The 12,085-nt window shown below is 57.3% G+C and overlaps 2 protein-coding genes across 2 annotated transcripts; both read left to right on the top strand.

Annotated features, from left to right (window-relative positions):
- The first annotated feature begins 235 nt into the window (after nt 1-235).
- On the top strand, nt 236-3,110 carry LOC141997540 (leukotriene B4 receptor 2-like). Its single transcript, XM_074969920.1, is given in 2 exon segments — nt 236-348; nt 1,798-3,110. Coding segments are annotated over 2 exon segments (1,263 nt in total). The 3' UTR covers nt 2,948-3,110.
- A 3,096-nt stretch (nt 3,111-6,206) lies between these two features.
- Nucleotides 6,207-8,897, top strand: LTB4R (leukotriene B4 receptor). The gene is made up of 2 exons (XM_074969919.1): nt 6,207-6,308; nt 7,834-8,897. The coding sequence occupies exon 2, from the start codon at nt 7,851-7,853 to the stop codon at nt 8,895-8,897; it is 1,047 nt and encodes a 348-aa protein (XP_074826020.1). The 5' UTR covers nt 6,207-6,308; nt 7,834-7,850.
- Nucleotides 8,898-12,085: the final 3,188 nt, after the last annotated feature.

Genomic DNA, 12,085 nt, shown 5'->3' with positions numbered 1-12,085 from the left:
CACGCCTGGCAGGGGAGTTGACAAGGGAACAGACATTCCCTGAAGCGCCCAACCCGGGCTGAGGACGGAGGCGTGCGTAGGTGGAGTAGCCAGGTGTGGAGTCTCATTCTGGAACATCGGTGGGCCCCACATTCGACGGGCAGGCCAGGGAATCTCCCGCCGGCCCCGCTGGAGCACATTAGCCAGGGCTCCTCGGTTCCCCAAAGGAGTCTCAGCTGAATAGTTACGGATGCAAATGTTACAGGGTGTCCTTATTGCAAGACGCCTCCCTTCTGTTTTCATCTCTGTGCAACAAGATCAGGGGTTGCCGAGTGCTCCAAACAGCAGCAGGAAACACCCCTGGTGAATGCAGGTGAGTCCTGCTCCTTAGTGTTACTAATAATAATGGCAATAATAATATTAATATCAGGAGGAGGGGTGGGGTGGGGGTGCTTGGAAAACAATCTCTTATTTTTGAAATACCATGTTGGCAGAGAGCCTGGGATCTCTGAGAGAAACCACTTTAATGGGATCATTTCCCATGAGCTGGGGGCGGGACAGGGCTGGACTGGCAGTGGGCTGCTGGTCGGGAGGGAGGGGCACCGGCAGGGCAGGGGGGGTCCCAGGGCTGGGCTAGCAGAGGCTGCGGGTCGGGAGTGAGGGGCAGAGGCGTGTGAAAGCTCTCAGAGCCCTCCAGGTTTTCTCTCGCAGAGGGCTCCGGGAACCTTATCAGCCCCCAGCACCCATCCTGCGCTGTCATCTTTTCCCTGTGGGTGTCGGGAGCGGGGCGGGGACAGGAGGAATGACAGAGTCTCCAGAAGCCACTTCTTCCAGCCCTGGGCGCTCCGAGGTGTGCCCCCACCCGACCCTTCCCTCCCTGGGAGCCTACAGGAGTGGCTGGGGGGATCCTGCCAACCCGCCTGGCTGCTCCTCGGCCCAGCCCCATGCTCTGGGGCCCCATTACTCAGCGGCTCCAGTCCAGACGTGCCGAGCTTCCAGCCAGCCCCCACCCGGCCATGGAGGGACTGGGCTAGGAGAGGACAGGACACGCCCGCCTGGATTGGAGGCCTCTCAGTGGGGTACGTTGGGTCGGGAGTGAGGGGCACCAGCAGAGCTGGGCTAGTAGGGGGCTGCGGGTCGGGAGTGAGGGGCACTGGCAGGGCGGGGGGCAGAGCTGGGCTAGTAGGGGGCTGCAGGTCGGGAGTGAGGGGCACTGGCGGGGGGGGGCAGAGCTGGGCTAGCAGGGGGCTGCGGGTTGGGAGTGAGGGACACTGACGGGGGGGGGGCAGAGCTGGGCTAGCAGGGGGCTGCGGGTTGGGAGTGAGGGGCACCGGCAGAGCTGGGCTAGCAGGAGGCTGCCGGCCGGGAGGGAGGGGCACTGGCAGAGTTTGGGGGGAGCACAGGGCTGGGATAGAAGGGGGCTGCATGTCAGGATTAAGGGGTACTGACAGAGTGTGGGTTTCTTTCTTTCTTTCTTTCTTTCTTTCTTTCTTTCTTTCTTTCTTCCTTTCTTTCAAATGCACTTTCTTTTTCTAATCTATCTCCCCATACGAACCTCCTGTGTTCTTCCATCTATCCATTGGTCTATCCCCGTAAACACCTGTATCACTTTCTTGTCATCCATCCATCCATCCATCCATCCATCCATCCATCCCCGTACCCTCTATCTAGCTAATTTAGCTATCTGTCTCCATACACCCGCTCTCTCTCTCTCTCTCTCTCTCTCTCTCTCTCTCTCTCTCTCTCTCACTAGATGCTACCCCCTCCATCTCTGTTGTATCTCAACCCTTCTAACCTCATCTCCTCCCTCCCCCACAGGGAAATCTGTCCTGGCCCCGTGCCCGATGCCACCATGAACAGCTGCCTGCACACCTCCAGCAACGTCACCCTCCTGACGTCCTCGGTCTCCAGCGTGACTGGAATCGTTTTCCTCCTCCTGGCCGCTCTGATCGGGCTGCCGGGCAACCTGTTTGTGGTGTGGAGCATCCTGTGGAAGATGAAGCCCAGCTGCCGCTCAGTCACCTGCCTGCTGGTCCTCAACCTGGCCATGGCCGACGGGGCCGTCCTCCTGCTCACGCCCTTCTTCATCCTCTTCCTCACTTTCAAGACCTGGTTCTTCGGCCTTGCGGTCTGCAAAGGCGTCTACTACCTTTGTTGTGTCAACATGTACGCCAGCATCTTCATCATCACACTCATGAGCGTGGACCGCTGCTTGGCCGTCAGCCGGCCCTACCTCTCCCAAGCCATCCGCAAGAAACACCTGGTGGTCAAGATCTTGGCCGCCCTCTGGGCAGCGGCTGTCTTGTTGGCTGTCCCGGCCTTCGTGTACCGGCAGCTGGTGTCAGACCTGTCAGGGCGGTGGCTGATCTGCGAGCCGTGCCATGCCACACGGGGCCTGGCTGTCTTCCACTTCACCATGGAGACAGTGGTGGCCTTTGTGGTGCCCTTTGCAGTCATTGTGGGCTGCTACTCCGCCATCTTGGTGCGGCTGCGGGGGCGGCGGTGGCACCGCCGGGGAGCACGGACGGGGAAGCTCATAGCCGCCGTGGTGCTCTGCTTTGCTGCCCTCTGGGTGCCCTACCACGTGGTCAACGTGCTGCAGGTGGCCTCCAACGTGGCCTCAGGGAGGGTGGCGGAGAGCCTGGGCCATGCGTGGAAGGCTGGCCGGGCGGGGGCCACCGCCCTGGCCTTCCTCAGCAGCAGCATTAACCCCGTCCTCTACGTCTTCGCCGCCGGGGACCTGATCAAGACCTCAGGGGCCAAGTTCATTGCCCAATTCTTCGAGGGGGCCTCCGGGGAGGTGCACAAGAAGTCGCCCTCCCAGAGGGACCTAGACAAGGACACAGTGGCAGGGGAAGGCATGGAGATAGGGCAGCTGCAGGCATGGGGGGAGGGGGCCAAGCAGGACGGGACCATAGGGCAGTTGACACCCCCTGGACAGGATCCACACCAAGCTGCAGCCCCTTAGCCCTCCCTTATGCAGTCCTACTTGTTCACTGCCCTTGCGAGTGCTTTCCCTTTAAGGGTGAAGTTTCTCTCTGCTGGACATGATTTCTCATGGACACTTTCCCTTTAAGAGCAGGTCCTCAAGGACACCTCCCCTTTAATTTGCTCTTAAAGGAGAGTTTCTCGCTGCCAGACATTTCTCACTACTGGATACTGGTCTTCATGGACACTTCCCCTTTAATTTGCTTTTAAAGGGAAGTTGTGCCAAACATTTCTCACTGCCAGATTCTGGCCCTCATAGATGCTTCCCCTTTAATTTGCTGTTAAAGGGGAATTTCTTACTGCCAAACACTGCTGCCTTACATTCTTGTGCCCTTCCTGTGTCATGGGATACGCCCTTCACAGGCACAGTTTATCCCTGCCAGACGCCATCCAGCATGGAGACTTTCCCTTTAAGAGTGGAATGTCTCATTGCCAGACTCTGATCCTCAGGGAGATGTCCCCTTTAAGGACACCGTTTCTCACTGCCAGAGTCCAAATTTCAGGGTCACTTCCCCTTTAAGGGGCATTTAAAGGGGAATGTCTTTGTGCTGGACTCCCATTCCCATGTTGTATTAATGGGAGCAAACTGCTGCCTCCTTGTGGTGAAATGTGGGCATTGCGAGTCCAGGTCATAGAGGAGAAAGACATAGGAACTGCCCTGCTCCCAGACTGGCCCCATGACCCTGCCGGGTGCGGCCCAGGGCACAGGCCGCTGTCCCTTGCCCCATGGACTCATGCGGTTACCACCTGTAGGTGCCGTGAATACAGAGCAGCACCCATTCTGCCCAATAACTGCCTCTTATCCCACAGGCCGTGCAGAAGACAGGCCAGGCCAGCTACTCACCTGATGTAATACAAAGGTTGTTATATGGGTAGCGCTACCCAGTCAGTGTTCCTGGGGTCTGTCCCCCGCTCTGGGAGGGGAGTGGTGTCTAGTGGTTAGAGCAGTGGTGGCTGAGAGCCAGGACTCCTGGGTTCTATCCCTAGCTCTGGGAGGGGAGTGGGGTGTAGTGGGTTAGAACATTGAGGGCTGGGCATCAGGACTCCTGGGTTCCATCCCTGGCTCTGCCACTGATCTGCTATGAGTCCTTAGGCAAGAAATGTCCTCTCTCTCTGCCTCAGTTTCTCCTCCCATCCCTTGTCTATTTAGTTTGTAAATAAGGCAGGAGTTGGCTGTCCTTCTGAGTCTGTGCAACACCCGACACAAGGGAGGGCCCCCCGATCTCAGTCGGGGGTCTGTGCAGCACCTGGCACAATCTGGGCTCTGATCTCGGTGGGGATCTCTGCAGCACCTGCCACAACAGGAAGGCCTGATCTGACTCAGGTTTGTGCTAATAGTACTAAAAATATCATGCTTTGAATTCATAGACCGATACCATCTTGTCTCTGAACCACAGGGCAAGAAGTTCTTTGCTCAAACAACACCCACATGAGGTGATGGGTTGAGGGTTACATACATCAAACTCATTCTTTGGTCAGTAGATCTGTAGATAAATCGATCATTGGTGTGTTAAGAGCCCATGTTTATGTTACATGGAACTAATTGTAATAAACCACTTCATAGGTGTTGAAAATTCATCTGACACCCAGAGTTCCTGTTCAACTTCAGGAAGTCATGAAAAGCTTTCGGACTTTTATTAGTGGGGTTGGGTCAATTAAAGGTGGAGTCGATCCCTGCCTCTGGGAGAGGAGTGGGGTCTAGTGGGTTGGGCGTGGGGGGGGCTGGAAGCCAGGACTCCTGGGTTCTATTGTGGCTCAGGGAGTGGGGTCTAATGGTTAGACCGGGTAGGGGGGGCCAGGAACCAGGACTCCTGGGTGCTACTGTGGCTCAGGGAGTGGGGTCTAGTGGTTAGACAGGGGAGGGGGGGGCCGGGAACCAGGACTTCTGGGTTCGATTGTGGCTCAGCGAGTGGGGTCCAGTGGTTAGAGCAGGGAGGGGGGCTGGGAACCAGGACTCCTGGGTTCTATCCTGGCTCACTTTGGGAGTTGGGTCTAGTGGTGGTGGTAAGGAGGCTGAGAGTCAGGGCTCCGGGGGTCTATCCTGGCTCGCTTGGGGAGTTGGGTCGAGTGGTTGGGGGGGGTGGGGAGGCTGGGAGTCACGGTGCCAATCTGCTTTTGAGGCATCACAAACTTCAGTGCAGAGGCTGGATTCGGTGACCTCTCAAGGTCCCTCCCCGCCCCACATTTCTATGCTTCTTTAAATGTGTAGGGCTGGGCTCTCCTCAGCCCACACGAGCAAACAGTATGAAGTAGATCGGGAAGTGACAGGGCTGATGCATCGGAAGAAGTGGGTTTTTTACCCACAGAAGCTTATGCCCGCAAAAATCTGTTAGTCTTTAAGGTGCCACCAGACTCATTGAGCTGCTTCAGAGCTCGCAGTCAGCACTAACCCCAGTGCGTCACTAGGGGGCGCTGTGCTGCAGGGAGTGAGGAGGGGCGGGGGCTCAGTGGGGTGCTCTCCCCCCACAGTCAGTGTGTCGCTAGGGGGTGCTGTGCTGCAGGGAGTGAGGAGGGGCGGGGGCTCAGTGGGGTGCTCTCCCCCCACAGTCAGTGTGTCGCTAGGGGGTGCTGTGCTGCAGGGAGTGAGGAGGGGCGGGGGCTCAGTGGGGTGCTCTCCCCCCACAGTCAGTGCGTCGCTAGGGGGCGCTGTGCTGCAGGGAGTGGGGGCTCAGTAGGGGGCACTCTCCCCACAGTCAGTGCTGAGCCCTGTGTGGTGCTAGGGGGCGCTGTGCTGCGGGGAGGGGGCTCATCGGGGGCGCTCTCCCCCCACAGTCGTTGCAGGGTGTGTGACTCGACACAAGGCGTGATCCTCATGTGGGAACCTGTTCTCCAGCATCAGGGCGGGAGTCACTTCACTCACCGATCCAGTCCAGGGCTCCAGGGAGGTGTGGGTGGGGGGAGGGGAGATAGAGGTTTCCAGCTTCCCTTTCGCCTCCCTCCCACTGGGCTCCACTCTGGGGAAGGGGGGAGAGGAAGCAGAGCCGGACGCCTGGGTCCCAAGAAGCATGGTCCCTTCTCCCCTCCACCTAGGGTGACCCGATGTCCTGACAGTAGGGAGCTTTGTCTTTGACATGCAACTATCCCCTCCCAACCCTGAAAAAAAAGTGACCCCATTTTCCCCACTTGCTTTTAGGTCACCTCCCCTGAGACACCCAGCTCTCAGCGGGGCGGATCTGCCTGTGGGTTACCCAACGCTGCTGAAGCTTCCGCTGGATGCTCGTACCCGCTGACTCAGCCACCTCGGAGCAGCCAGACGGGCTGGGGTGGCTCTGAGAGACGCCCCACAGCTGATGCGGCTGGAGGAAGCTTTGACTGGGGCAAGAAGGTCCTAAGGATTAACCGTAAGCATTCAGTTCATGCCGAGCTGTGGGGATGACCAGGCTGGGCTAGCAGGAGTCTGTGCATCGGGAGTGAGGGGCACCGGCAGACCTGGGGGGAGCCCAGGGCTGGGCTAGCAGGGGGGTGCAGGTGGGGAGTGAGGGGCACTGGCAGACCTGGGTGGAGCCCAGGGCTGGGCTAGCAGGGGGCTGCGGTTTGGGTGCGAGGGGCACTGGCAGAGCTGGGGGTGGGGGCTGGGCTGGGCCAGCAGGGGGCTGCGGGTCGGTGGCAGAGCTGGGGGGTGTATGTGGGGGAACCACATCATCTAAGTCAGTGAGGGTGGAGGGCAGTCAGGTCCCTGGGTCCTGGAGTGCTGCCAAACTCCTGCCCTCCCCATTGCCCTCCAGTCCCCTGGTCGGTTCTTTCACTGGGAGGTGTCTCCCTCTCCCCCTTCCCACAATCTACCCCCCTTTTGCTGTGAAATGACGGGTGGAATTAGCACCGTGTAAGCGCAGGGAGGAAGTTGCCCCACCAGCAACCCACATTGTCCTCAGGAAACCATACACCTCTTCCCGCCTTGAGAGCCACCCGTCCACCCCCTCCCCTACCCCACCACTGCCACGGAGCAAAGTGAGGGCTGAAGACAGGTAGATAGACAGAGAGATGGTGGGTGTATGGGGATGAATGGGGGGATGGATGCAGGGGACGTAGGGGGGTGGGTAGATAGATAGACAGAGGGGGTGGATGTCTATGGGGATAAATAGACGAGTGGGGGTGGCTGGAGGGGTGTGGCTGGAGGTGGAGAGATGTACATGAGGATGGATAGACAATGGGGTGGGGTGCATGGAGGAGTGGATGTGGAGATAGACAGGGTTATGTGGGGATGGATATGTATGGAGTAGATGGCGGCTGGATGGATGTGCATAGGGATGGATAGACAGAGGGAAGTGGGGAGATGGATGGGTGTGGGAGGGATGGATAGAACGAGGCATGTGGAGGGATGGAGGGGTGTGTATGGGGGTATAGAGAGGTACGTATGGAGATGGATAGACAGAAGAGTATGGGGGATGGAGTGGTGTATGTGGGGGCTGGAGGGGGTGCATATGGGGATGGATAGGCAGGGGTGCTTATGGGGCTGGATACAGCAGCATGGGGGATGGAGAGGTGTGTATGGCGATGGATAGACAGGAGTGTGGGGAAATGGAGGGGCATAGGTGGGGGATGGAGGGTTGTGAATGGGGATGGATAGACAGAGGAGTGGGTGGGTGGATGTGTGCATGTGGGGGAATGGAGGGGGGTATAGGTGGATGGAGGGGTGCATATGGGGATGTATAGACAGAGGAGTGGGAGGATAGGGCGGTGTATGTGGGGGGGATGGAAGGGTGTATAGGTGAATGGAGGGGGAATGAGAGGGGATGGAGGGGTGCGTATGGGGACGGGTGGAGCGGTGGAGGGGGATGCAGGCTGTATTTGGGATTATGGAAACTGAGGCAGGAGACGCAGTACAGAGTCCTTACTGTAGTTCTCACTCACCTTCCTATCCCCCAGACCCTTTTCTCGCCCCGATGACCAACGCCACCTTCAACGCCACTGCCCAGCCAGGTGCGCTGCCCCCGTTGCCCGGCGCCAAGCTGGGGCTGACCGTGCTCTCCTTGGCCTTCATCCTGGGCTTCCCGGGCAACGTCTTCGTGGTGTGGAGTGCTCTCTGGCGTGTCCAGAAGCGCACAGTCACCTGCCTCCTCATCCTCCACCTGGCCTTGGCTGACTGCGCTGTGCTGCTCACTTCCCCTTTCTTCCTTCGGCTCCTGAGCGCCGGAAAGTGGGAGTTCGGCCCTGTGGTCTGCCAGCTGTGCCACTATGTCTGTGGTGTCAGCATGTACGCCAGCATCTTCCTCATCACCCTCATGAGTCTGGACCGCTGCTTAGCTGTCACCAAGCCCTTCATCTCCCAGAAGATCCGGACCGCCCTGGTGGTCAGGTCCTTGGTCCTGGCCATCTGGATGGTCTCTTTCCTCCTTGCCTTGCCCGTCATTTTCTACCGCAAGCTGGTGCACAGGGGCAGGCACCTGCTCTGCGACCTGTCCCATCCCGCCACTGGCCACCTTATCTTCCACAACCTTTTTGAGACCCTGACTGGCTTTGTGCTGCCCTTCACTGCCATCATCTGGAGCTACTGCGTCATTGGGCGCAGGCTGCAGGAGACCCGCTTCCGGAGGAAGCGCCGCACCAACCGGCTCATTGTGCTGATTGTGGCTGCCTTCGCCCTCTTCTGGCTACCCTTCCACGTGGTGAACATCCTAGACGTGGCTGGGGCTCTGAGCCACTCCAAGGGTCTCATCATGGCTGGGAAGTTGGCCCGGCCCACCCTGACAGCCCTGGCTTTCTTCAGCAGCAGCGTCAACCCCATCCTCTATACCTTCACCGGCGGTGCCTTGATTAAGTCAGCCGGCATAGGCTTCATGGCCAAGCTCTTTGAGGGGACGGCCTCAGAGATGTCCAGCACGCGGCAGGGGACGGGGCGGACCATCCAGCGGCGCGAGGAGGCCAAGTTGGAGATGCTGCAGGATGGGAACCCAGAGAGCATCACCGTTTCCACCAACCCCCTGGAGTAGCCCTCGGCCATGTGGGACAGGCACTTCGACAATCCCACCTCATCCAGCAACACCCTGGACTAGACCTGGGGCCATGTGGGACTGGAGCACCACTAATCCCAGCACATCCACCATCACTCTGGACTAGCGCTAGGGCATGTGGGATGGGAACTCCTAACAATCCCACCTCATCCATCAACACCTTGGGCTAGTCCTGTGTCCGTGTGGAACAAGAATGGAAAAAATCTTCCAACTGGCTCTTTCATAGAATATCAGGGTTGGAAGGGACCTCAGGAGGTCATCTAGTCCAACCCCCCTGCTCAAAGCAGGACCAATCCCTAATTTTTGCCCCACATCCCTAAATGGCCGCCTCAAGGATTGAACTCACAACCCTGGGTTTAGCAGGCCAGTGCTCAAACCACTGAGCTATCCCTTCCCACCTTCATGGAGTGATGGTGAAACTGTCAAGAATTTGCTGGGAGAGTGTTCGTTTGCTTCTTATTTGGGGGTCGACCTGGTCTGAACAACCTTCGCGCAACATCCATTTCCCCATTTCTCACCAGCTGTGACTTTGCGGGAACAAACCCAGACTCCAATATCTCCACCTTGACACCAACAGGGACTGGCCCAGTTACACCAGGAGAATAATTAGACTTTGTGTAAATACGGAAAAGGGACTCCAGTCTGAATGGGGATATATGATTTAGGGAGTGAAGGCGCTGCCATTGTTCTGTGGAAAGTAAGCACCCCCTCTGTTCAAATGGCAGGGAAGTGAAAGTTGAGGGGTAGAGGAGAACGGTTGAGGGACAGAGGCAGGTGGAGGGGGAAGAGACGGAGAGAAACAGGGTGAGGGAAAGAGGGATGGAGGGAACGTTGAGAGCTGAGGCTGGGCGAGTCCATGTCTTCAGGAAGTTACAAGAGGCGCTTGAGGCTGCACTGGCCCCATCCAAGAGCAGGGCCCCCATTTTGCCAGGCACTGCACAAACCCACAGTGAAACAGCCCCTGCTTCTAGGAATTGCAGTCTAAATGGGCAAAGACAGGATTATCGTCCCTATTTTGCAAATGGGGAAACTGAGGCATGCGGGAGGTGCAGCGACTTGTCAAAGGTGATATAGGGAGTCTGTGGCAGAACAAGGAATAGAATGCAGGTGTCTGGGGACCCAGTCCAGGGGCCTGAACCACAAAACCATCCTTCCCCTAAGTCTATTTTCACAGCCAGATAAAAAGGGAGTCTGGGATTTCCCCAGGAGCTTTCCTATCTCCCATCTGAGCGGAGATGTGTGGTTGGCTGCTCCCAGTGGCCAGCTCGGGTACTGCAAGCCATTGTTCCGTAGAGACACGCCTAAAAGCAGCTATTTTAAGCTCTGGCACCTGCTTAAAACCAGGGTAGTAAGTATGCAATTCCTCCCCCCTAGGGGGCGCCAGCTCAGATCCAGCCCCAACTTGGCGGGGGGACGACTGGCTGGCTTAGCGGGTGGGGAATGGGACACACGGCCTATCCCTGCCAGGGGGCGCTGGCTCCAACCCAGCCCCTCAGCGTGTGAATTCACCCTCTGTGCTAATTTGCTTAATTAAAGGAAAGTTTCTTTGTAGCCTGTTACCACCGCTGGCCCTGGGACGCCGTGCATCCTTCACACCTGCGCTAGCATTCTGATTGGTTCCGTTGTCGTTAGCCCTTCGACCCACTAGCCCCTGCTGCTGCCCCCTGCTGGAGGAAATGAGCCCTGCTGTGTGATGTGTGTGTGTCCCCCTGCTGCAGGGGATCAGACCTGCGGTGTGTGTGTGGGTGTCCCTGCCACCCCCTGCTCAGGGGAAAAAAATTGCTTAATGTGTGTGCGGCGAGTAACAGATAGCCACAGAGACACCGTTTACAAATCAGTAATGCTGTGTATTCCTACGTGACCTTAAATATAATAATTACATCCACAAAAAACTAAGTTAAAAGACCATTACCGAAGTCACTTTTGCACAGGGCCCCTGACTTTGGGCATTTCCTTACTTGGGCATGCTCAGCTTTGTAACCTTAATAATATTCTTTTAATGTAGCTTTTGTGGGTGATTTCCTGGGTTTTTACAAAAGCAAACTGAAAAAACAAACAAACAAAAAAAAAACCCCGCACAGAAATCCCCTCCTGTGGCATCATATTGACACCCACATGGCTCATCAGCAGGGCTGGAATCATTGGATCCAATGCACAGAGATCGGCAGAATAACTGGTAGCAGTAGTAGGCTGTCATCCTCTATGTGGGCCTGCACTAGAGGGGAACAAGCATTGGTTGCACAGCTGTTTGCTCCCATACCAGTGCCTCGTCTGCACACAGTCTCCCCACACCAGCACCTCCAGGCTCCCAGCCCCCTTACCCCTATCTCCCACTTTCCATTTGTCTCCCTGGCTTCCAGTCCCAGTCTCCTTGTCCAGCCAGTCCCAGGCTCCCCACCCAGACAGCCCTAGTCTCGTTGTCCAGACAGCCCCAGTGTCCTCTGAAGTCAGACTAAATGATCTATTGCCCACTTCTGACCTAAAAATCCCCGACCCCAGCAGCTCCCAGTCCCACTGTCTCTTCTTAGCTTCCAGTCTCATTGCCCAGCCAGTCCCAGTCTCCCCTCTTGGTCCCAGTCTCCTTGCTCAACCAGTCCCAGTCCCCTTTCTAAGCGCCTAGTGCCATACCCTGCCCACCTCCAAGCTGTGCCCCCTTCCCTCCCCTCCTGGCTCCTCATTCCCCTTGCTTAACTCCTGTCACCCAATTTTCTCCCCTCTTCATTCAAATCGGTCAGCTTCCATCTCCTGGGCCCGGCAGGGGCGCGTTGAGCGCAGAAGTGAGACAGGAGCCCTGCTCCCAGTGCTTGTCCTCAGCATCATCTTGGCCCAGAGCTGCAACTGCCGGGAAAGCCCTGCTGAGCCTCAGGTACAGACCGAATGGGCAGAGGCTCTTAGCTGCCAAATTTCCAAGTTCCTGCTCCGAAGCAAGGGGGCACTAGGGTGGCTGAAAGAAAAGCTCGCCAGAAGTTCACATGGGCAAGCCAGTGGATTTTTCCCCACTCGCCTCGCTCTGCGAAACGGCTGAACTTAGTCGGCTGAAACTTTCCAGAAAAAAAAAAAAAAATAAAATCAGGCCGGTGTGGGAAATTTCAGCGTGAGTTCAGCAAGATCATCAGAAACCGGGGTCTTATACTGGCAGGCTGCCAGGCAATCAGGCTGACGAATGG

This window comes from Natator depressus, chromosome 13 (assembly GCF_965152275.1).
Source record: "Natator depressus isolate rNatDep1 chromosome 13, rNatDep2.hap1, whole genome shotgun sequence".
Taxonomy (NCBI): Eukaryota; Metazoa; Chordata; order Testudines; family Cheloniidae; genus Natator; species Natator depressus.
This window is presented reverse-complemented; position numbering and strand designations above follow the sequence as displayed.

What these genes read in the sequence shown, in the direction of transcription:
- LTB4R (XM_074969919.1), top strand. Translation starts at nt 7,851, where the DNA reads ATGACCAACGCCACCTTCAACGCCACTGCCCAGCCAGGTGCGCTGCCC.